General features: G+C 39.2%; 1 protein-coding gene across 3 annotated transcripts in view; it reads right to left on the bottom strand.

Annotated features, from left to right (window-relative positions):
* LOC134540903 (structural maintenance of chromosomes protein 1A-like) overlaps positions 1-25,157 on the bottom strand; it is a 151,457-nt gene extending 126,300 nt beyond the window's left edge. The window contains exons 1-9 of one of the 3 annotated variants that reach the window (XM_063383972.1): positions 24,731-25,157; positions 20,465-20,579; positions 19,021-19,120; positions 18,580-18,728; positions 17,704-17,872; positions 12,664-12,876; positions 8,753-8,998; positions 4,639-4,853; positions 1,469-1,682 (exon numbers count right to left, since the gene is read on the bottom strand). In XM_063383972.1, the coding sequence (XP_063240042.1) occupies positions 1,469-1,682; positions 4,639-4,853; positions 8,753-8,998; positions 12,664-12,876; positions 17,704-17,872; positions 18,580-18,728; positions 19,021-19,120; positions 20,465-20,579; positions 24,731-24,920 (1,611 nt within the window). In that variant the 5' untranslated portion in view covers positions 24,921-25,157. The other 2 variants (XM_063383989.1, XM_063383981.1) reach the window with 2 other exon arrangements.
* Positions 25,158-25,858: the final 701 nt, after the last annotated feature.

Here is a 25,858-nt window from a genome sequence, read left to right as displayed (position 1 = left end):
ATAAACCTACATGGAAATTAAAGTCTTTTTCAATATCCTGTAGTCTGAAATATGTTTACTCATGTCATCAAATGTAGAGCTGTACTGAAGAAGCCGATTTTGCTAATATTAAGTTGAACGGCATTTCTGCCGACTTCCGATATGCTTGTTAATTTTTGGCCGATATTACTGAAAAACTAAAGATACTGTCATAACCTAAAAATCCACGAGTACCCTTTTCACTTTTCATAGTAGTACTGGATTCTTTCAGATCGCATTATTTCTTAGCAACATGTGCCAATCGTAAATATCAAAATTTAACACCTTTTTTTTTTCAATAATGTTCTTTAATTTTAATATGTCATAAATAAATACATTACCATCACCGTAAATATACATCTCGGTTATTACGGTAACTATAGTGCTAACTATCATGCTTATGTAGTAATTATGGTATCTACAAAGAATCTTTAGTTCTTTTTATGGTAATTATCTAAAGATAACTATTGGGTTTGTACTGTAGTTATGGTACATCATCCATATTTCTTCGTAAATTGTTGTTCATTTGTCTTTTCTTCATATTCACGTGCGCCATTACTATTTAAAAGAGGAACTTTCAGAAAAATTTTAAACGGGACTTTATATCACACATTTAATGGCGAAAATGATGAGACCCCGGACAATTTAAACGCTTTATATGGAAAAACCTACCATGCGGGACCTCGTAAGCGAGTTTTACTGTATTTTTTCCCGTAAATAGTAAAACACAGTCACAATGCTTTCCGGCCAAATAACATGCTGTTGTTGAAGCTCAAAATTTTCGAGCCAAACATTTTTTTCGAGCCGAGCTCGAGCTTGAGGTAAATACTTGGCTCCAGCTTGATTTTCGAATACTCGCAAACCTCTATTTTTTTTTTGGACTCGAAGCATTTTGAATCCATTAAAATTAATCGGGGCGAGTTCGGGTATTCATGAAACCGAACCGAAATCGAAAATTTGGGGTTCCCACACACCCCTACTAACAATAAAATCCTGTACACTCCATGTACATTATCACGGTGTAGCCCGGTTCATCAGCCATTGGGGTTGCCAAAGATGAGGACTTCTGTGAAATGGAGGGGGAGGACAGAGAGAGACAATACACAGATACACTCTCTACCACATGCACATGCACCCCTGCAAGCAGGAAATAGAGAAACAAAATGGGTAAATATACAGTGAAATATGCAAACCATGCACTACTTTCAGTTATGGAAAGCCAGCTATTTTTAATTCTTATTAATAATTAATTAATAAGTTGTGATAACCTCAATCAAGTATACAAAACTGAGTCATTTGGTAGCAATGAGATGGTAAGGCAAAAGTTTCTGAATCCCCTAAACTTGGTTTTGCTAAAACTTTTCATGAATTAACATGCATTGAAAAACACTGATTTCTCCAAAACCAGTGTGCTAGTCTGTAGTCAATAGTCAACAGCCAGAAAGCTTACCACGCCATAAAACTGCTTTTTCAAATTCTCAAGAGTACTGAGTCTGGCTCGGCTGCGCTGGGTCTCGCTAGAGTCACTCTTGGCATCGCCCAGGTCTTCCATCACTTTCTCTAACTCTTCATGCAGTGCGACCAACCGTTCTTTCGACGTCCCGACTAACTGCTGCAGGCGGGCTTGCTCTGCCCTGTGCCTTGCCAGGATCTCCTCCACTGATCTGCGACATACATGATGCTACAACTTAACATGATGTAACGAGTGTACCTTCGTACACACTCAGAATCGTCATTGCCCCTAACATGTCTGTGGATGCCGCCTGCGCAACACAGAGCGCAGGGGCTTTGAACGCTGCGGCTGGTGGTCAGGCTTCTTTGGAAGCGGTCAGGCGTCATCGGTTGCGCGCCAATTCGCCGGAAAAGGAAGTCGGCCATTGTTGCCCCAAACGTACGAGACCATTCTGTTCTAGCCTGGTAAGAGTTTCTGCGAGTATAAAAGGGCAATGCTTCGAGTCAACAGAAGGCAGATCAACTGGGACTTCACTGAGGCAGGCCACCGCGCTACTCGGACACAGCTCGCCGCCCTACGCTGTAAAACTTCGTGGAGTCGCTGCCGCCTAAATACCCCGACGGACTTCATTTTGGTGAGACTATTTCATGTCATAAACGTTGATAGAGACAAGTTAAAGATAGTGTCGCTTTGCAAGCATAAAATTCTGAGAGCAGTTAGAAACTGAATTCAAGTCTCTAATAAGAAGTCATAATTGACAAGCGTAAGGCAACTTCCATGAGGGCGAGCGAGTGGGGCTTCAGAAAACATGAACAGAACACTATACACGAATGCAAATACTGACGTCGACTGCCAACACTGTACATAACGAACACTCGCCAACGTAACACCACGCTCACAAGACAATTTGCCGCAGCTGTTTTCAGTATTAACATACAGCACGGGGTGCATAAGAATAACTACGTGGAATACAAGTGATTTGGCTGACAGCGAGACATTTTGTCGACATAATAGATACAAGATACTTTAGCCAACTTCTACAGATACCATATCAGTCAATTTTATTTTGTATTTATTATGGTTGCAATCAATTTTAATCAAAGGCAGTACTTGTTATTGATTGTATAAATATATTTTTATATCCCTTTTAGGTAAATTCTATATGTACTGGGTGGCAAATATTTCATTGAGAATTTGTTGAATTGTTTACATTTTTTTGTAAATGTCACCCAGTAAATCTATGGCCAACCACCGTTGTGATTGACAGTGTATACGTAGTAGGTTGAGCCATGGCTGGCTCAAACTTGATTAAGGGTGCTGCATTGATATTTTTATTAGATTGTTAATTTTTTGTGTTTTTGTTATACACTAGAGTCCCGTTATAGCGAGGTGTCACGGTTCCGGGTTTGATCCTCGCTATAACCGTGTCCTCGCTATAACCGAATTGGACAAATTTTGGCCCCCAAAAAAATAAAAATTATCCGAAAATAGCATAAAAATTGTGTTTAAACCTGTATAATTGGAAAATAACAGGTTATATTAAAGAAATCTTAATTTCTGTGAGCAGATGCGTGAATTCTCTTTAAAACGATACCCCATAAGTACGGATGCGATCACCGATTGCGTCAAAATAATCAAAATACCCTACCACGCCACGTAAGTATAGCATCTCAACCCGCGGCCGACGCAGCATTGTCCTGCTATCTATCGTCGACGCGGGCTGTCTGCTGGCGGCCATGTTGGTTCAGGATGTTGCTAACAGGTGGTGCTAGTGTAGTGCGACGATTTAATTCCTTACAAAAAAGCAGGAGTGCGGCTGCGGCAACGCACGTACGCCTCAAACGTAATAGCCGCTGGAAAACTATACTTTTTTCATTTAAAGAAACCTGTCAACTTTTTTAGAAAATAAATTTGGGATTAAACTCAAACCATCACCACCCCTTTCCCGGACAAATACCCCAACAACTGACCGAAACAAAAGTTACAAGAAAACTGCCCTAGCGATTCGGAAATAAATACGGTAGTGCCTACTAGAGGTGTAAAAGTAACGAAAAAATGCGTACCCGTATGTATTCGTTACTATAACAATTAGTACTCGTTACTATCGTTACGTTACTCGTTACTTCTGATACCACATAACATGCAATGTTATGTTGCAGCAACGAATCCAGTCGTATTACGTACGCGTACAGTATGACGTCGCGTAAATAATAATAAATAGAATATAAACAATTAACAATATTTGATCATTAACAGTTTTTGTTAACCAAGAAACAATTAAATCTCATTAGAGCGGCTTTTTCATATTATCTCTTTTAAGATGACAACCAAAAAAAAAAACATGAAAATAGGCGATTATAAAAACAAAATCATACATATTTCTAATTTGTAAAAAATACTTTCTTACGTTGTTTATGGATTTATTTCCCTCCAGGCTAGCTCAACTCACCAATACAAAACCAATCAAATTTTTCATTGGTTGAAAACAAAATCACACCCTTTGATTAATTACACAGGTTGGGTAACCACTTCTCCTTGTTTATAAATATTTTAAGGTTGTCAAGTGCGTACCAAGAGCACTGTAGTCCCATCATGAACATGAAGCCTATGTATATGTGTTTCAAGTACTTAGCCACAGAATCCGCAAAATAATGATGGCTCTTCTTACCTGAGATTAGAACCTTAAATATATGTCAACGTGTTTGGGGCTTCAGCCAACAGCACCATGAAGGCAAGCAACCGATAAAATATCCTTCATGCAAAATTTTGAGAGCAATTAACAAAACAGTAGGTTTTTTTTTAATTTTTTTTTCATACCATGCACAGCAAGCTAAATTCAGATGTTGAAGATAAAATTTAAGTCGACATTTTAAAGTGACAAACTGTGTATCCTTTACAGTGCATTCAAAAGAAAGCCTTGTCTTTTTCATTTATACAAAAATAAATATTATGCCCTTAAATTGTTTGAGCAGTTGATATCGGTAATAGTTCTCATAAGTAGAGATGGGGAAAATTTGTGAATTATTGTCACAATTGGCTAGGATTTAAATACCTATGTGCTGCTTCTAATATTTGAGTTACAGTTTACTTGAAGGACTGAGTCAATAAAAACTTAGAAGAAAAAAAACCAACATTCAATAATGGGTATCCAAGTTAACAGGTCTCACAAGATGAACTCTGACAGCTTCTCCAGCCGGCCGTTCAACTTGTCCATCTCTTGACTCCTCCACTTGATGGTGTCCTGCGCTTGCTTTTTCTTGCGGCTCTCGTTGTCCAGTAGATCTCGCCTCAGTTTCTGCTTCCTCTCCAGCTTGTCAAGCTGCTGCAGCAACGCTGACGACCTCCTCACAGCCTCCTGCTTCAGACGCTCGTACTCCAGCACCTAGAGGTCACACCTGCACGTCAACACCTCCGCGACCCACACGTTGAAGACCAGGAACAAGTTCATACTCATCAAGGAAAACAGAATAGTTTTACTGCTATAACTAGAATCAAGACTTTAGGGTGTTATGAAACATAGAATTTCGTCATTAAAAATAGCAGTTTTCATCTTTATCATCATTAAAAAATAAAACTCGTGAAATAATATATACATATCAAACACAATTGCAGTGATCAACTGCTTGAACACTTCATGGAAAGACACTTAAAATGTGTACATACAAAATATATATATATATATTAATAAACAAACTGCAATGTAAACATTCGTTACACTTCAGTTATGTTCCTTAGTTGAGTAGAAAGTTATAAATAAATAAAACTAAAAGGTAAAATTCAACCTTTTTTTATGAATAAATACAGCTAATAAAACTATTTGTTTTAGCATGCATAAAATTAAATTTTAAAAACTCAATAAATTGTTGCACTCAGTACTTGATGGTGAGGCAAACAAACAAAAGTTTACGCTAATGTTGAAAGAATCTAAATTAAAATATTTGTGCTACTGATTTCTAAAGATCTAAAAATCAATTTGTTTCACCTCTCTCCTTACTCAATTAATGTATTTACTGTTTTCACGGCTAAATGTTTAGTCACTGAAAGCAAAGATAATTCCAAGCACTCTGAAGGCCATCTTTTGTTCAGAATACATGAAGGTTAGATGAAGCTAACACTTAAGGGCTCCGCCTACCCAGGCACACACATGGTGTGCAGAGCTTCAGGAAAAACGTGATTTTAAAACTACTCCAGATATCCGAGTGGGGTCTGCTTACGAAAAGCATTTAAGAGTTCGCTGAGGCCCGAAAAGTACTTTTAATTTTTAAAAGTACTTTTAAGTTTTTAAACTGTATTTCTAGAAGAGTTAAAATGGCTAAAACACATTTTTTCAGAGTAATTTTTAGGCGTAAAACAACCAGTACAGATTCTTGAAAGCACTTAAGGGACTTGCATTACACCTTTATCTTCATTTCTCGACCATATAATTGTGCCAAAAATTCCCTCGGATTACCATTTCCAAAACCTTTTGGTTCAACTTAAATTTACTTTGTTTCTCCTAAATATTTGTCGTATTTAAACTTTTCCCTTCTAAGACTCACTCCCATTTAAACTTTGCCAAGCTGCTGGCATCCTTTCCCAGGCTCCCTCAGCACAGGATAACTATGTCCAGCCGACTCTGCAGGACCTGGCTTTAGTTCCCACCGTCCAGAACACGCCCTGGCGTGTTATTTTGTACCTCCTGATCCTATCTGTCCGGAACTCACGTTTTGTTCTGTGCTGCGGCAGAGCTTCTCAGGGTCGGCTTCCGACCTGAGACTCAACTGCGGTAGGCGAGTTAGGTCAGGCCTCTCGGCCCAAGTTACACCCCGGCCAGGCACATAGCCTTGGGCCGGAGCCCCGTTTTCCCAATGACTATGCCAACCCCCCCCCCCCTTACACCACCCACCCTGTTCCGAGAAGTGCTCCTACCAAGGTCTTCCTTTTCGCAGCCATACCGCAAACGGTACCTCTCAGTGGTATCGTGAACTAAAGTTTAAATCTCAATTCCGTCTTTACCCGCCTGAGCGCTTTCTGCGACCTATGTTTCGACCACAAGCCCGTCTAATTCCTCAGCCTCTCGTCTTGGAGCGCCAGTGTCGCCCCTTTGGTCCTAGCTTATGCGCAGTGCCTCCACCGCAATCTCTCGTGGCGGCCTCGGCAACCAACATTTAGTTCCATAACTCGCTACGAGAGTGCCCCCGGTCCCAGCCTGTTACACCCCTCTACGAGTTGCCCCAGGACTGCCGTCCATCTGCAATACACACATACCCCCCTTCGCCCGGTTGACATCTAGGCCCCTAACTGACGGAGTACCAGCCAATCAGAGCCCCCAGGCACCTTTCGGCATTTTAATGTACTGCGCTTCCTATGATGAGGGAACTCATCCTTCTGTCTCAACCGAGCCCAAGTCGTGTCCTGGAACTTCATCCGTGAATTATTTCGCTAGTTAAATTTTTGTTTTGAGTGATCTCTCCAGTTGGCTACTTAGTATGTAGTCACTTTTGACCCGTGAGTGTTCCGAAATATTGTATTTTCATTATTGATTTTAAGCAGTATTCGATAGTGCCGGAAGTGCATAGTAGTTTTGCTCGACACCCGCGGTCGTGCCACATTTCCTGCATGGATTAATCTGCGAGTGCAACCCATGATGGTGAGTAATAATTTGCGCCTCATTTCACAATAGTTAGTCTGACGTTCACCTTTTGTTTTTATATAGTTGAAAACTTCCAATATCCTAATTTTACACTGTGCTTCTGTGCAGTGGATTTAAGTACCACCCCGGGCGTCTCCCGAGTACCAAATTCAACTACAGATGCAACCCTTTCTACCAGCAACCCTGCAGCGGGCTTCTTTTTCTTCTCGGCCACCATTGTTCACCTTCTTGACGACATGCGCCAGCCAACAGGACTATGAAATTAGTATGTAATTATTGTTAAGGAAATTATAGTTTACAACAAAAATTGTAAATGACAGCAGTATCGAAATTGATCTTGTTTAGCATGGTTAAATAATCATGTAATTTCAGAAGTAATTTAATATAAGGGTACCAGTGGAATGGATTGGTTAAAATTCGAAATTGTATCCTACTTTTGATAGTGTATGTTAACTTCCGTTAGATCCCCGGCCGGGCTAGGATAAGTTGCAACATTTAGTAACTTAACGAGAGAGTAACTTCGTAATCACACGATTTCACTTATATTCAAATGATGTATAAACAAGTTTAAAGTAAGACTTCATTGTAATAATGGAAATGTCTGTGTAACAAAAAGAGGGAGAAATAATTTGATCTAATATATATATAATCCCATGTCAACAATAAAATGAATATGCTTATAAACTAACACCGTAGTCTTTAAGATTTTTTTGCCTTGTCGATCCTCAAACACTCAACCTGTTCTCCAGTGAGTGCTCTAAATTCGTCTTGTTTCCGCTTGTGTCACCTCTGTGAGATGCTATGGTATTAGGGCTCGCTCCCAACTTTTGCTCAGTGCTTCCAAGCATTTAAGTACACATAGAAACATATAAGACACGAGTTGGTTACATAATGTTACGGTCACCACTAACATTTCACAGTTATCCTGTAACGACGAGAAGACTGCGCATCAATTTAGAGCCTTGCGCTTAGAGGCGAAACCGTGCTAGAAATACCATTGAGCGTCGCGCTCATAATCCCGCTTAACTAACACACATACACCCCTGACAAGGCGGGCCCCTTAAGGGAGAAGTAAGATTAAGATTTTTTTTTGTTTTCTCACTTTTTTTCTAGTACCTATATCAATTCCATTGTAGACAGTAGAAAGTGAAATATCCTAATTTGGAAAAAAAAGAATGAAAAGGATTCTCAAATTCAAACGGAAAGTTTATAATTAAAATAAATTTCAGATTTCTATGTGAAAATATAAGACAGAACAAAAAAAAATTTGTTTGTGGATGCCATGTGCATTTCAAATGAAAATTCACACTTCAATAATCCACTTGAATGATAAAAAAAAATTATTCAAACATTTACTAATGATAAAAATAAATGTACAAGGAAGGGTCACAATTGGAAAAAACATGGCAACGAAAAACATAAAATGAGTCTCACAGTTGTCAGACTCTTTACATATTCCTTCACCTCTATAATTGAGCACACAGCTCCTAAGCATTGCACTTTTTGTTATGCTATGATGAGTCATTACCTCAACTTACACCACCAGTTGTCAAGAAGTTTTGAATGAATCATAATATTTTCCTCCCATACCTCTGATATGATTCAGTATTGGTTCCTTAACCAATGAACTGGAAGCTGTGGGGCAGTACCTGCGACTCCCGTAGACTGATGTCGAGGCCAGCGTGCTCCTCGGCCGCCTGCCTCTCGTAGTCCCGCCACCGCCGCTCCATCTCGGCCAGCTCTGTCGTGTACTCCTCCACCGCCCCGGCCCGGGCCTCCTCGGCCTTGCGTGCCTGCACCAGCGACCGGCGGGCGCACTCCAGCTTCCTCGCCAGGTGGCTCTCCTGCTCCTTGGTCTTCACGCACCTCAGCCTCTTCTTGTTCACGTCCACCTCCTGCGAGGCAGACAAACACCATCTCACTGGCACATGTAGGCCTCTGCCAATCCTGTTCTTTTATTTTAATTCAATGTCAAATTAATTCAAGAACATCAAATATTGTTTTAATCAAATTTTTACATACAGTGAAATTACTTTTTTTTTTAACATTTACAGGATTCCAGAAAAATGAAGTCAAATACACAATGCAACCATAATAGAGTAGTGTAAAAGAAAGAAATTTAAAAAAAACCTAACAATGCATTTACTTAAACATTTGTTGATCCAACTGATTATATACACATAAAATGAGTATTTCTAATATTTTTTATCATATTCACAAACTTTTTCATTACAAATAAATATTATTAGGGCTGATCGGTTCCCACATTTTCAGTTCGGTTCGGCTCGGCTCGGTTTTTTGTTAAAAATGTCGGTTTTCGGTTCGGTTCGGTCACTACTTCAAAATTTTTCTTTGAGCTGTCATACCAAAAAAAATTCCACTATAGTATTTGATTACTTGCAATATCTTGCAAAAGTTTAATTTCTTAGGGGAGTCACTTTCTCAGCAATATAAAAGTTATTTTCAACTACTATTTGTATTTATAAATAAGTTTATATGCTACTGAAACAACCATATGTGTAAAAAGGAACAGAACAAAACAGTTTATAACATTAATAATTAGTATTACATTAACCTTGTTGCCAGCTTGAATTTATGAAATGTACTGGAATAAAATTCAATAGCAATAATGTGATTAAAAGCAATATACAAATAAAAACTTCCTACTGTAGCCTCTATGCCGGGAGTTAATGGACAAGCCAACATAAACAAACGTCTTAACCAAGAAAACGTCTTAACCTACCAGTGCATTAAAGGCAGAATGAATCATAATGACCATATTTTCAAAATACACAAGTAAAGTATTCATATTTAGTATGCGGTATTTACTAGGATTTTTTTTCCGTCACGTGCGTAACATCATCATCTTTGCGGAACACGGGCGGTATTATTTTTAATTCCTTCGTCACAGATGTTCATAGTTGCCTCCAATTACCAAGACGTAGTGGCAAAAAAGAATTTTTATTTTACGAGAAATCAAATACTCTAGACTATAACGACGCAAAGCCGCAATAATCACGCGCGAATAGTAAACAAACTACATCTGAAGGGTCTGACGACATGCACATTCATTCTCAAACTGCCATTTGGAACGGAACTTGGAAGGCAACTAATCGATCCTAGCGCACGTATAGCGCATTCTGTGATGTGATAATAGAACTGAGTGACGCCATGCGTCGTGAGCGCCCTGCAGAATACGGACGGAACTAAGCAATGCTACGAAACTTCTACCGTTTTAGCTTACGAACCGGAATTAAATAAATATTATTTTAGTAACGGAAGTGATATATCCTTTAAATAAGAAAAAACCATATATTTAAGAGAAAATAGTAGTATTCCGACAGAAACTTCCGACGTTAAACATAGGAAATAGTGAACTGTAAGAAACGCTTAGACTTTACTATCCCATGGTTAAAATGGCGAACATTAAGAGAATAGATGATTTAAACGTTTTATAGTGAAAAACTTAGCATGCGTCTTAAATGTGTTTTGATGTATTATGCAAGCGGTACGTTTTTTATCCAATATGAATGTTAAATACATTATTTGGTAGATACTTGAAGTTAGTTTTTAATGCCCTAATAAAAACCGAATCATCGGTTTTTTCTGGGAATTCGGTTCGGCTTCGGTTTTTACTAAAATGACCGAACCGAACCGAAAATTCGGTCAACCGATCAGCCCTAAATATTATATTTGTACTATGAAGCAGAAAAATTGAAATTTCCCAAAAAAAATATACCTTCTCAGTTTCACACATTTTTTTTCAAATGAGTCCCACTCACTAAATCTATCAGTAACAAATATTTTTTAAAAAAAAATTATTAGATATCAAATATTGAATCAAGTATAAAATTATTTATAAATATAATTTTTTTTTTTAATACTCACAATACCCTAATGACATGGAACCCACATGAGACAAAGGTTAGAACCATAAAAAAATGACACCACCAGCAAAAAAAAATTTGCACCGTTGAAAATATTGAGATACATCACTACCAAAGCACCTCATTTTAAACAGCAGAGTAGTATGTAGAGTGTTTCCTGGCATACTCTAAACAACACATTTTTGGAAACATCTGCAATCCACATTTGCATGCTTCAATACACAGTTTCATAAGAAAATATACCTAATTACTGATTAGTTCAAATTTACTCACACCAACTTCTGAAAATATACTTGGCTGACTACATAAAATTTCCTGTATACAATATAATGCTCTTTTGAAAACACAAAATAAAAACAAGTGTGACAAAAATGTTATAAATACACAACCAGTAGTAATTTACTTGAACAGTAAAATGCAAAACCATGACATGGACGCGGCCTAACTGTCCTTATGTTAAGTGGGGGTTCGCATTGATACATGTACTGAGATTAATTTGTGGGCGTCACCGTGCAAGGGGCACAGACCCGGGAGAGACTCTTTTTCAGGGCCGTGACATCACCCATGTGAGGCGTGATTTTAACCCCCCTAAAGCCAATCCTAGTATTCGCCACTGGTCCGCTCTGAGCGTCGGGTACTCTCTTCACCTACGCAGTGGGCTCTTACAGCGTCCCACACGCCGTTACACTCAGGATGTTGAAATAAACAAATACAAATAAAATCGTTGCTACTTCGCCTACACCTATGACTATATCACACAACGCCTGCGGCACGAATCGGTTCCCATGGCGCGACCTGACCACGTGGTCACACTCTACAATTAGGTAATTAGCGTAAAAAGAACCATAGTGGTCACTCATACAATTATTTAAACAGTCCCCCCGACCGAGAGTAGCCCTGAGGAATTACGAACGAAAGATTTAAGACGCACACATTCTATATATTATTTTATTTAAGTTACAGTGCAATGACAAATTTTAAAAAAGATTTAATAACCTGCTATGACTGTACACAGTTGTAATATTGTGAAAACGTGATGCGTAACCCACTAAAACACCATAATCCATGCAAAATATTTTAATGTATGCATCTTGATCACTACCGGATTACAGATGGGCCAAGTCAAAAAACGTCAGATGAAAGACTATACTGAATAAAATAGGTACGTAGTTTGGAAAGGTAAATTCTGCAAAGCAGTAGTTTCTAAACCCTTTACCAGGATGTACACTTAAATCTGTAATAAAATTTCCCTGGCTTTTCCCTGGCAAAAATTTCAAATTTCCCAGGCTATTTTTTTCTTTTGCTGTTTTCTGAAAGAAAAAAATTAAAATCCCGCTTTCTCCACCATATCCATTAAACAAACATTTATTTTGAATCTCCTAAAATAAAACCTCAACTCAGGGTTACGAAACATCTTACAAAGTAACACACAATTAATACACGTTATGCAGACTTTCACATGATTACAATCATACTTAATTTTAAACAAAATTAACCATGCACTGAAGACAAAATGAAAAAAAAAATGCTTTCACAGTATGGGTGATGGCAGACTGATTCATGTCATTATCCCTTCAAATTCCCTGGGAAATTTCCATGAATTTTCCAGAATGTCAAGTGAATTCCCTGACTTTTCCCAGACTTTCCAGAAGGATGACATCCCGTGGCCTCACCATCTCGCGAGCTTCCTGCTCAATGCGTGCAAGCTCCCGGCCCGCCACGCCTGCCTCCTTCCTCAAGGCCTTGAGCCTCTCCTCGCTGGCCTTGGAGCGCTCCTCCAGGGCGCCCAGCTCCGTCGTGCACTCCTCCCGCTCCGCGCCCAGGGAGCCGATCGCCTGCTCGCAGTAGTACAGCTGGAACAGCTGCAGTTCCAACCGCTTCCCCGCCTGTACACACGTGCAGTCCTCTCTTGCTCGTCTGCTCATTTCCACAAACAACCATCCAAGAAATAACTTCCCATCAAGCATCTTCACATTGTAGTTCATGTAATCCAGTCAGGGTGCATGTGCGTATGTGTGCGTATGTGTGTGAGAATTAGTGTGTGTGTGTGTGTGTTTGTGTGTGAGTGTATATAAAGTGTCTGTGGTTTGTATTTATACTGGCTGTCCACACATCTGTAATATTATTTCCATGACTTTTTCCCAACCAAAATTTCTAATTTCCCTGACTTTTTTTTTTAATAAATTACCTCTTTTACAATATTGTGAGATAAATAAATGAAATACAGTCTCAGCCATCCCCACAACTGGCCTAGTTCTCTCTCAGCTTAATTTATTTCAAACAGAACCTTGCATATGCCATTTAATGACTGCACTAAAATACCATCTTAAAAAAACTACTTACACAGTCTGAGTTATGGCAGGCACTTGACCTTCAAAACAAGAGGAAGGTCACAGTCTATATTTTGAAAAAACCACCCCTTAAAGCAGAATTTTGGTACTTCTCGTTGCAATTATGCACACTTGATGTTCAAAACTAACAAGAAAATTACATATCTGATTTTGAACAAAAAAAACTACCCCTATTCCTCTTTATCAACCTGTAACTCTTCCAGTGCCAGGGCCTATTTCATGTTACAAACAAAAAAAAATTACAGACAATAATGAAAAAAAGGGCAATATTTTCTATCATTTGTGAAGCAGAGCTTTATATCCTCATGATCTAATTAGTGGCCCCGAAACCCACATCCAAGGTGGCATTTCCCGACATTTTGGTGGTATTCACACAACACTGCAAACCCAAACCAAGTGAGATAGTGGAATCATTCAAATTCGATAACAGGAATCAGCACAAAGGAGAATCTGTGGTGGAATCCATGGCAGACTTGCGATGACTAGGAAATGGTTAGAACCATTTGGAATCAAAGTGGAAGGCATTTTCCAACTAGTACACAAAGAAATACTACATGCAGTGCAGCACCATGCACGGGTGTTTGACAGTGTGGAATTGGGAAAATACGTAGGGCCCCCAGTGACGATGGAGCTGGAACCTGGAGCCACACCAGTTTTCCTGAAGAGTACGGGAGTACCATTCACTTTGCGGGACTTGGTGAGTGCAGAGATTGACAGACTGGTCGATCAAGAAGTGTATGAGCCGGGAAATTCTCAGCTTGAGCGATGCCTATTATGCCCAATCATAAGGCAAATGGGAAAGTCAGGCTCTGTGATGACTACAAAATGACAGTCAACAAACTATGCAAAGCCAACATCTATCCATTACCAACAACTAATGAAGCTTTTGCTAGCTTGGCAGGAGGGGCAGTTTTTATTTACAAAGCTGGATTTAGCAGATGCCTACCTGCAGGTAGCGATGGATGACGTGACAGCAGCAATGTTAACTGTGAATACAATGAAAGAGTTGTTTCAGGTCAGGCGCCTACCTTTTGGGACAAGCGGGTGCCCGGCTATCTTTCAGTGGCTTATGGAAACCATTGATAGCAAGGATTCCAGGTGTGGTGGTCATGTTGGATGACATTTTGGTCACGGGGAAAGACATGCAAAAACACTGGGACAGTCTATAGGAGTTTTTGGCTAGGATAGATAAAGCAAGGTTGCGACTCAAGAGGGCAAAGTGTGTATTTGCTGCAGAGTCTGTTAAATTCTTGGGGCACCAAATTGATAGCGCGGGAGTGCATTCTACAGATGCGAAAGTGGAAGCCATCAGAGAGGTGCTGATACCCGCAAGCAAGAAGGAACTGTAGGCATTATTTGGTATTTTGAATTTTTATGAATGATTCCTGCCTAATAAGAACACGGTCCTTAGCCCTTACATCACCTCTTGGACATGGGGGAAAAGTGGGTTTCAAAGCCGGAGCATACAGAGGCAACAAACGAAGAACCTGTTGCAATCTGAACAAGTGCTGACTCATTACTTGAATAAGCATCTCACACTTACATGCGATGCATCGAACTATGGAGTAGGTGCAGTGTTAGCACACGTCACAGACGATGGAAAAGAAGCGCCTGTGGCTTTCGGATCGCACACACTGCAACGTCATGAGAGAACTATTCTCATCTTGATAAGGAGACACTGGTCGTGATGTTTGGGGTTACCAAATTACGGCAATATGTAACCGCCCTTCATTTCACAACTGAGAGCGATCACAAGCCGCTGCTGCGACTGCTGGACCCCAAGTGGCAAACCCCTGACATACTATCACCACGTCTTTTGCAGTGGAGTCTATGGCTCTCTATGTTTGAGTTTCTGAGATCATTTACATGCCTGGTACCAATATACCTCATGCATATGCCCTCAGCTGTTTGCCTATGGCCACAGGAAACGTGCATATACCAAAAGTGTTCAAGGCCATGCCAGAGCCGCCAATCGATGCACAGACACTGGCTCTGCTGACGACCACGGACCCCATCCTTTGTCAAGTCAAGCAGCTCAAAAGGCAAGGATGGCAGGGGAGACATGTGAGATGCGAGGAGTTACGGCCATACTGGAATAGGCGAGAGGAGTTATCCTTGCACAAAGGCTGCCACCTGTAGGGCAATAGGGTGATCATTCCAGAGACGCGCCGCAGGGAACTGTTGATGGTTCTCCATGTCGCACATGATGGTATCGTATAATCTAAGATGATCACCTGAAGCTATATGTGGTGGCCAGGAATGGACAGAGCAGATGGTAGGGCAATGCCAGCAGCAGAGAGCCAACCCACCCAAATTGAAGGAGGTAAAATGGGCAATAGAGAAGGAACCATGGATTAGGCTACATATGGACTTCCTGGGTCCTTTCCAGGGAAAGGTCTTCCTCGTTGTAGTGGATGCACATTCCAAATGGCCGGAGGTGAGGTGGATGCATTGCATGTTGTCGGGTGCAGTTATCCAGGTGTTGCAAGAGATCTTCAGTTGCCATGGGGTTCCTCAGTACCTGGTCTCAAGACAATGGGAGATGGAAGAATTTCTGCAGAAGAATGGAGTGGCACTGCAACGAACACCTCCATTCCACCCAGCCACATATGGTCAAGCAAAGCGCATGGTACAGACGGTGAAGAATAAACTACGGAAAATGGGAGGAGGCGATTGGCACACACGAGTTGCACGAATGTTGTTGGCATTGCATGCAATGCCACTGGGTGACTCGCACAAGATACCGGCAGAACTCCTAACCGGCAGAGAACCCGGAGCAGAAGGGTACGCACCAGCAGCTGGCCGGGCTATCACCAGTGGGAGCACCAACGCCAGTTCACGGCAATCTTCCTTTCAGAGGGTTTGAGCACCCTCACGACCAGGGGTGAGTGCAACAGGAGGGACTGTGTTTGGATCTGGTACATACACAGCCGACTCGGAGTTCGAGCAGGGCAAGGAAGGTACCCAGCAGGCTGCACGACATGTGGATGATCTTAAGGGGATAAGTGTCGTGTAGGACGTGTGGAATGGAGATGGTGGTAGGCCTGCTGTTGGCGTCAGCAAGATGGTGCTCGTGAGGTCATTCGGTCGTGTGTGTTGAAATCCAGTTCAGGAGTGGTAGGACACAAGGACATTATGTAGAACAGCGGGTGAAGTGCTAACAGCATATGGAAAAAAAAATATATATATAATTCTTGAAATTTATTTAGACATCAATTATTCTATATTGATTTTTAGAAGAAAAAAGTCTTTGTTTAAATATTTTTACCTACACATTCAAAGCCAGGTACCACATCTAGTTGTTACATAAGATAAATCTTCTAAGGTTCAATGTCGCTTTCCATGTCAGCAGGGGCTAGCCAGGGGGGGGTTTTAGGGGTTCAACCCCCCCCCCCTTAGCTCCAAATCTTTAATTAAATTTCTTATTCATCACTCAAACAAATTTCATATTAAAAATTAATAAAATTTTTACCATTACAATATTTAAATTTAAGTACCGAAAACTGCTAAAATAGCACTATTTTACACCCTCAAATCCAAATTTTCCCGGGGGAGGACCCCCGGACCCCCCGTTTTAATAGAGGAGGGGGGGGGGGGGGAGGATGCTTCTTAACACCCCCCATACACAAATCCTGGCTACGCCACTGCATGTCAGTAGTTTCATATTCTTTCAATTACCATTATTTAAGGACTAGTCCTCTAAATTTACTAGGATTGCTATTTTGCATTTGTATTTTGGTCACAAATTTTTACTCCACATATTACTAAGTTTTATCTAGCAAGTGTCAATAATTATTGTGATCACTTGCATGACAGTTTACAGATCACAAATAACACTTAGCATGAACCATTTGCCAAAATCTGTAACCAAACAATAAATCCAAAAGAGCTATCATGCTTAATTTACATGAGTAAAGTTATAACATAAAATGAAATAGAGTAAAGTTATAACATAAAATGAAATAATTAACCTAACTTGTGAGATCAAAAATTAAAGTAAAAAAACCCATAAGTTTTCAGTTTGAAAACTGCATCATTTTTTAGTCTGATTTTTTTTTTTTTTTTTTTTTCATTTTTTGTCTTTTCTCAACTACATATTATCTTTCCTCACACAATGCTTCCCTGCCTCTGGCACTTCTGTGGCAAAGATTTCACATCACCTTCATTTTGGTTTTCTATTTGTTATGTCCCTCAACACATATTTAGATTGAAGTTCCTCACTCCCGTATACAATCACCATGAACCAACGACCGACCCGCTGACCGCCATCATTACACACTGTCCTCTATTTACACTGCAGGCCTACCAACCTAACTACTCCACATTTCCTATATAACACAATTTATCCTCAATATATCTTACCAGCTCCTTTCCCATCTTTTTGAATGTGTTTATCTCAGCCACTTGCTTCTCAACAGCCTTGTACTGTCTCATAATGACTTTCTTCTCGTTTATTGCTATCAACATGGCATTCTTCACGGCCGCAACTGCGTCAGATAACTGTTCGTACTGTTCCTTGTATTCATAGGACCTAAAAATAAGTAAAACAAAGAAACGAGTAGTTTTTTTATTTGTTCTATTCTAAACATACAACTATGGTCCAAACATTTGCTTAAATTTATATACTTAAGTATGAAGCAGCATATATTAATTTTGCGGTACTGGTGGCCTTCAGATTAGCACTTGAGCTTTTAACAAAACTGTTTGCAGAAATATTTCATAAATTTATGCTACATAGTGGGAAACAATGCAGATGTTGCCAGTGGCCAGAAGTTTTCTCTGGGTTATACATGTTTGTCCTATGGATGCATTAATTAAAAAATGAATAAATTATTTAATTAATGTAGTATGGTTAACATTTCGTCCACATCTGCATCAGAGTTGAGCGAAGTAACTGTGAGACAGAACAATGACGGAGCATTGTTGGAGGAAATGAGAACATCCAGAGGAAACCAACTGCTTCATTGTGTTTTCCACTTGCAAAAATTCAGGTTTGGCTAAGCCATAAAACTAAACCTCTAATTCAGGTTGCCTTAACAGTAGACGAATGATTTGATTACTTAGACACCAAGGCCTCCTCCTTGCGGTAAAGATATGGAGATGGCAGCACTTTCTCATGTGTAAATGTCCATCTTGCTTGAAGCAAGAAATGATTATGAAATGTAAACATTATTGCTCGTGTTGTAATTGTCGTCACTGTGTTTGTTGAGTCGGCATTAGGAACATATGTAAGCTTACCCAGACAACTCTTCAAGCAACACTGTCAGCTCTTTTGGCGTCTTCAAAGCTACTGAGTTTATGTTTCCTTGAAAAACAAGAAAATTCTGCCTTTTACTATCAATCCCAATATTCTTCAGTTCATCCAAATACTCTTTATACGACACTGTCTGAAAAAAACAAACAGATACAGTAGTTAGACAAATAATTTTGCAAATAAAAACTTACAACTTTGTATGACTCAATTTGCATTGCTAACAGAATTGCATGCTTGAAAGTGAGCGTAGAAAAAGGGTAGAAACTGAGAACAAAGTGAAAGCAGAAAAATGGTGGCCGGACAGAGGAACAAAGGCAGCTGACCTTGCAAAACTGTACCCTGGGAACAGCTGCAAATGACATAGTTGACATGACTATCGCTTGATTGAAGAAGCTGTCTCACAAATACACTGGCTGGTACCTTACCTTATCATCTATCTTGTAGTTTGCAGACTCCCTCTTCACCGTGCGCGTAAACTTCCTCACCTGGAAGTCTTCGCCAGTAAACACTCCACTCACGGAACCACTTGACATACAAAACAAAACAGATATGCGCATCAAAATAATGAAACACAGATATTAAACAGAGCTCATTAACAAACCAACAAAAAAACACTACAGAATTTAAAGAAAAGTTCAACTCAAAATAAAATTTTTCAACAGATTAAATGTTTCTTTATGCATTATTTTTTTTTTTTAAGTCGAAGTTGAATCAAGGAATAATTTCCTTTGACTTCCTTCACCTTTGAAAAAATTTATAATCTTTGAAGATACCAAAGCTTTTTTCTTGGGCAGAATGTGATAAGAGCTTGAATTAACCCTGTTGTTTGGGGTGTCTGCTAACCGTGATTTTTCATGGAAGAGAATTACTAAAACCGTTAAAAACTAAAAATTGCTTTTTTTTTGCTTATTTAAAAACCAAATCCAGCCACTGAAAAGCTCAAATTATCACATTGTACTACTGTAAAGTGCAAATTATATCTATAGTTACATTTGCACTATTTGTGTCTCTGTTGGCTGAATAATTATAAATTTAAAATGTAAAAACCATATTAGACCAAATTATATAAAGGTAATCTTCGAGTTGCATGAAAACACAACACATGCTTTCACCATATTTGATCCCACTGAAACAAGGCATATTCCAGTGATATATTAAAGTGAACAAAGAATTAACTTATAATGGAACATTTAAGTACTTATGTTTTAAAAGAAGTTGCTGATTTACATAATCATGTTTATGTTATAATATTAAGCATTAGATAACTTTAACCCTATGTACTAAGACATTTTTAAATAATCTTTGCAACCAGAAATTTAACATTGAAATTTTGGGTGGTTAATAATTTTTTTGTCCCTTTAAAACTGAGTAAGCATGTAGATAGAGCTTAAAACTTTAATAAACAAAAAAAAAACTGTAAATTTAAAACAAAGTTAATTAGAAATTATCTGGAAATATTAGGTACTCTTTAAATATAAAAATTAAACCAATAAAACAAATAACATCTAGTATTTTACAGTGTTATAACTAGAAAAAATATAAAAGAAAACCATCTGCCACATACCTAATTAACAAGAAAGAAATTTGGTTAAGATATTATGATAAGACTGCATGCAAACTATAAGTTTGGCCTCATCTTGAAACTTAGCCTATTAACCTAGGAACTGTAGTAATATTAATATGTTAAACACAGCTGTAAGCCTTGCAAAGTCAAAATGTAAGGGAGCAGGCAATAAAGTAAGTTATAAAATAGACATCAGTGTAAATAAGGTGTTAGCCATTAAAAGTCAATACTATATAGTGCCAAATTAATGGAAATTTTTCTTTACATACAAAGGCTAAATTTTTTTAAATTTATACTAAACTTACCTCTCCAGATCTGAACCTTCACCCCCATAAATCAAGTCGCAAAGCCTTCGCACTCTCAAACTGGTAGTTTTGGCACAAAGCACAAAACTGATTGCATCCATCAAGTTTGACTTCCCTGTAAAAGAAGACAATAATTACATACCTATAACAGTCACAGAATACAAAAGAATTAGGTCTAAATGTTTTGTGAGGACACTGATGAAATATGAGGAGATGAGAATGGAGCACTGAAGAAATAAATGGGTGGGGGGAAATGGAAGTACCCAGAAAAAACCCACCAGCCACATCATCTGCAACATAAGTGAAAAATATGAGTTTGACCATGCAGGGAACCAAGCCTTCATATGAGGGGTTTTTACCTGACCACTCAAAAACCATAGTCTCGAACATATTTGTGTGTGGAGGGGTGTACTCAAGAGGGGAGAGGGAGGGATATCTCCTACCCACCCCCATGCTCAAAATCCTAAAAAAAAAATCTGTCATTCCTATCAACAAAAGGAAATAATCCGAAAGCAACAGCAAAAAAAAATGTAGCCAACAGCAAAAAAAAACTTTGCATATGCTCTTGTGCATGTGTATGTCTCTCTCTCTCTCTCTCTCTCTCTCTCTCTCTCTCTCTCTCTCTCTCTCTCTCTCTCTCTCTCTCTCTCTCTCTCTCACTATCTTTCTCTCTACAAGCTCACGTTTAAAGATGAGGTGGAAATTGGAATGGCGGCAGAGGAGTCTGGTAAAAACATGGTAGACTTGAGAAGTGCTACGATTGAGCATCGGGGTGAAGAGATAAATAGAATTTACACAGGAAGAAGCCATTACCAAGATTCTGTGTTAGTTCAGGTGATGAAATACGTACAGAATGGATGGCCATCTGGCATTAAAGATGGGGACTTGCAACCTTATTATGCAAGGCAAGATGAGCTGTCTGTGCACAAAAACTGTTTGTTATGGGTATCTAGGATAATTATTCCAACCACCTTACGATCAGTGATGATAAAGATGCTCCACACAAACCATGATGGTATGGTTCACATGAAAGCAGTTACCAGAAGCTATTATGGTGGCCCAAGCTAGATGCAAGAATTGAGGAAGTAGTAAGGGAATGTGTTACTTGTCAAAATTGTCACAACAATCCCCCCAAGTTGAAGATGGTATCATGGCCAGTCCCAGAGAAGCCATGGTCACGACTGCATTTTGACTTTGCTGGATCATTCCAGGGGATGATTTTTTGATTGTTGTAGATGCATTGTCAAAGTGACCAGAGGTCAGGTGGGTAAACATTATGTCGGCTGCTGCAGTTGTGCACGAATTACGGGACATGTTTAGTTGCCATGGCTTGCCCGATGTGGTAGTAACAGACAGTGGGACATCCTTCAGTTCACAAGAAGTAGCAACATTTATGAAAATAAATGGTATCCGGATGGTCTTTTCACCACCTATCATCCTTTAAGCAATGGACAGGCTGAACGTACAGTACAAACTGTGAAGCATAAACTGAGGAAGCTAGCCCAGGGTGATTGGAGAGTACGCTTGGCACGTATGTTGTTGTCCTTACGCACAACCCCTTGTTTGGAAAACCTTAAGACTCCTGCAGAAATGCTGATGAATCGGCACCTGGAGACCAATTTGACCAAAATGCATCCGAGTGCACGAGAAGATCAGGACATTGCACGAGCTCCACAGACCAACAGCTACCAGGCTCGCCAGTTTGTTTCTGGTGACGCAGTCTGGCTTCGTAACTATTTGCATAAGCCAGTGGGTAGCAGGCTGTGTGATTGCAGGTGAAGGGCATTTGATATACAGAGTGCAGGACGAGCAAGGTCATGAACATCGGCATCACGTTGACCAACTATGGCATCGACTGGGTCAGAAAACAAGGGGAACCGTGAATTTGAGTTCACAAGAGACTCTGGGTGCCGACCACTGTCACAGAAGACGGTGACATCCATGTTAGGACTTGACCACCCCAGAGCCCAGTTGACTTCCGGCGTGCCATCACAGAGGGACACAATGGCAGTGAGGGACGAGTCTACGATCGCGGCAAACCAGCAAGCAAGGGCAGCAAGGACTCCAAGTTCCGGAGACCCTTCACCATTCCGGGGATTTGATTGCCCTGAAGAACATTGTGAGGACGAGTCTACAATCGCTACAAACCAGCAAGCAGTGGCAGAAAAGACTCCAAGTTCTGGAGACTCTACACCATTCTGGGTATTTGATTTCCCTGAAAAACATTCTGCCCCTCAACGATTTTCAACACGACATCCCCCCCCCCCCCCCCCAAGAAACCAAGAAACTTAACTGCTTTTGTGACATTCTAAGAGGGGAGAGAACCTGTTATGTATTGAGAATGTTTGGTTTGAGTGGAGTATTTAGGTAGATTAAGTTGGTAGCTAGGGTGTGAATATGTGGCAACGTGGTGAATGACTTGTGTATTGTGTACGTCCGGGCAGCACGGAATATGGACACTGTGTTAACGGTCATCACGATAAATGGAAATATATAGACACACACACACACACCCCTACAAACATGCATAATTAGGTATATACATAAATATAATCAACATAGGCAAAAATATACAATATTTAGAAACAAATTTCAGTTATTTATGACTTAGCACTACAAAACTGAATTTTGTTCCACTGGACCCATCACAACAATGGGACAGGAGTTCTTCTGTCTTAGTAATATTGGTGTGATAGGGGCTGGTGTAACAGTAGCGTGACTCTTTGTGCTTGCTGAAGAGGAAGGTGGTATCTGCCCAACAATGTGTTTATGGGCAGTAGTACTTCTTGTGGTTTAATAGTGGCTTATTCTAATTTTCTATGCACTGTGATTTAAATTGGCCACTGTGTTTTGGAGAGCTTTATTAAATTATGGAATCTATTCTGGAACTCTTATTTTCTGCTTTAAAAACAAAATTATTCAGAGAGAAATAAGTAAGAAATAACTTTATCAAATATGGAGCACAATGGTACATTGGTAAGGTAATGAACACACATTTACGGTAGTTTAGGTATGGAATCTGGTCCAGTGTTCCCGATTTCAATTATCCAAGTGTTTAACAAAATAACCCTCAGAAAATGCATTAATGATTCATTATGTACTACAAGACACCCAAAAACGTATTTGTTTTGCTGTATGCTGTGTATTTCCATCTATGACATCATTGTTTAGAAAATCTTCAGCTTAGATTGAGAAAAAAAAGTTAAGACCCAAACTGCTTTCAACAGTAATAAGGTTCAAGGTTAAAACAATATCCTAAATCCCTGGGAATGTTTCAAATTACAAAACTACTGTCACCAAATCACGAATTAACTTCAGGCATAACACATTCTAATAATGCAACCTAACCACCTAACCAGTAAACTTCGGACTTTCGTATAGATGTACTAAAAACATGTTTGGTATTCTCTAATGAGCAAAAAAAAGTTATGTAAACTGAAAATAAGAAATCATAAACAATAAACACAAAATAAATCCATATAAACAACATACCACAGCCATTTGGCCCAACAATGCTAATGAAATTTTTAAATGGTCCTACAGAGACTGAATCTCTGTATGACTTAAAATTTTCTATCTCTACACGTAACAACTGAACCATTTTTGTTCCCTGTGATGGGCTAACAATGAAACTATTTAACAAATTTAATTCGCCTATCCAAAAGAAGCTCAGAAATGCACGCACAACGTTGCCGGCTTTACCGGAAAGTAGAAACCACAATATACATAAAACAAATGGCAAATAAAAGAAAGTAATTGTGTTCCAAAAAAAGAGCGTTAGCCTAGGGTTAGGAATATGTTATGGTTGAATATGTTTGACGTATTACTACCAATGGAAAATGGTAACTTTTATTTATCTCAATAAGAATTAAAATTTAAAAAGCTTTGGAGAGTTAGAAAATTTCTAGAACTGAAGGGAAACTCTGAGCAGTGTCGACAATGTAACAACAACAACAAAAAGACCTCATGTTGAAGTTTATACAATTACGTTTTTCAGGAAACTTTCACCATTAGCAAGCTATCCACTACAGTAAGTAACTCTAGAGATAAAACTAAGTTCACATTGTAGACGTCAACGAATCTGTGCCACGAAGAATTTATTTTTTCTGTAAGGCCCCCATGTCACGCTGAGCCTCTTCACAGTTCTATGGGCCCTCCGGCAAGCATATTAATAGCCCGTAGGAGTAATGCTCGTTGTTAGTAGCTAACAATGACCAACATTAAGATTAAATCTACTATGTAATACTACGGTATTATCAGACTAACTGAAACTGTTTATTATTGTTTTACGTTCGAGGTTAATACCGCGTCCCGATACTTTCGGCAGTGTTTTGTTTTGTTCCACGCATGGCGGCGCGCGTATCTCGTGCTGTGTCGTCATGACAACTGCTAAAATAAATAATCGCGCGGCGTTCGGAACAGCTTTAACGAGCCTATGCTTGATTGATATTGACATTTCATTGGCTTCATTAAAAAGGACGCTAACGTGTCGCGGCCGTGATTGGCCCTTTTCAATTAACAATTTAATTTCGGCAAGAGAGAAGAGAGAGAGTGGAAAATGACGCCATTTAGTGCGTGTGGTAGTGTATTCCCTCTGGGAATATTTTGTTCATGGCGATGCTAATTTCGGCGTTATTGGTCTGGAAATTACGTCAAAATACTGGGCAATGTTAATTGACGCCCTGTAATTGAATGCAGAAGAATCGCATTCAATTCACGTGAGTGACGAAGTGTTTTACGAACGACATTAAGCATCTATAGTTAAGGTATGGTCTGCATCATCGCTATATAATAAAATTGACGTAAATTTTACCGTCAACGTAAACGAACTGTAATTTTATAAACTTTGGATTATTATAAAATTAGTAGAACATTGACTTTCGGCGATTAACGGCAAATTTACTCACATTAGCACAAACTATATGTACACAAGTCCAGAAGTCTTTTGGTTAGGCGTTTCATGCTCGAGCAAGCCGGAGCAAAACCCCAAAACTTTTACTCAGTGAATAATTTCAGGAACTTTATTTATTTTGTATTTTTTTCAAGAGTCAGGTTATCTACGACATCCCATAGACTTTATTTAATATTTGTTTGTTTGGTTATTATTTCCATGACTCGAGGTTTCTCATTATGATTAAAACAATAAAATAAGTTTTTTTGTGTTATTTTGTTTTTAATTCTTGATGACCTCTGGCGCCCTAGTATTAAGTCCTGGAATAACGTTCTGAGTAATTAAAAATGGAAAATCTTAGTTTCATCACGTACACGTTTGTGTACAGAAGGGAATAAGAAATTACAAACCATTTTTCTGGCGCACGAACTGTGGGGCCGATAGTGTGCATATTTGTGTTGTGTTTTGTGTGGTAAATTAAAACAGTAAATATGGAAACTAGG

The sequence above is a fragment of the Bacillus rossius genome, chromosome 1 (genome assembly GCF_032445375.1).
Source record: "Bacillus rossius redtenbacheri isolate Brsri chromosome 1, Brsri_v3, whole genome shotgun sequence".
In the NCBI taxonomy this organism is placed as follows: domain Eukaryota; kingdom Metazoa; phylum Arthropoda; class Insecta; order Phasmatodea; family Bacillidae; genus Bacillus; species Bacillus rossius.
Note: the sequence above shows the minus strand (reverse complement) of the source record. Positions and strands in the feature narration are given on the sequence as shown.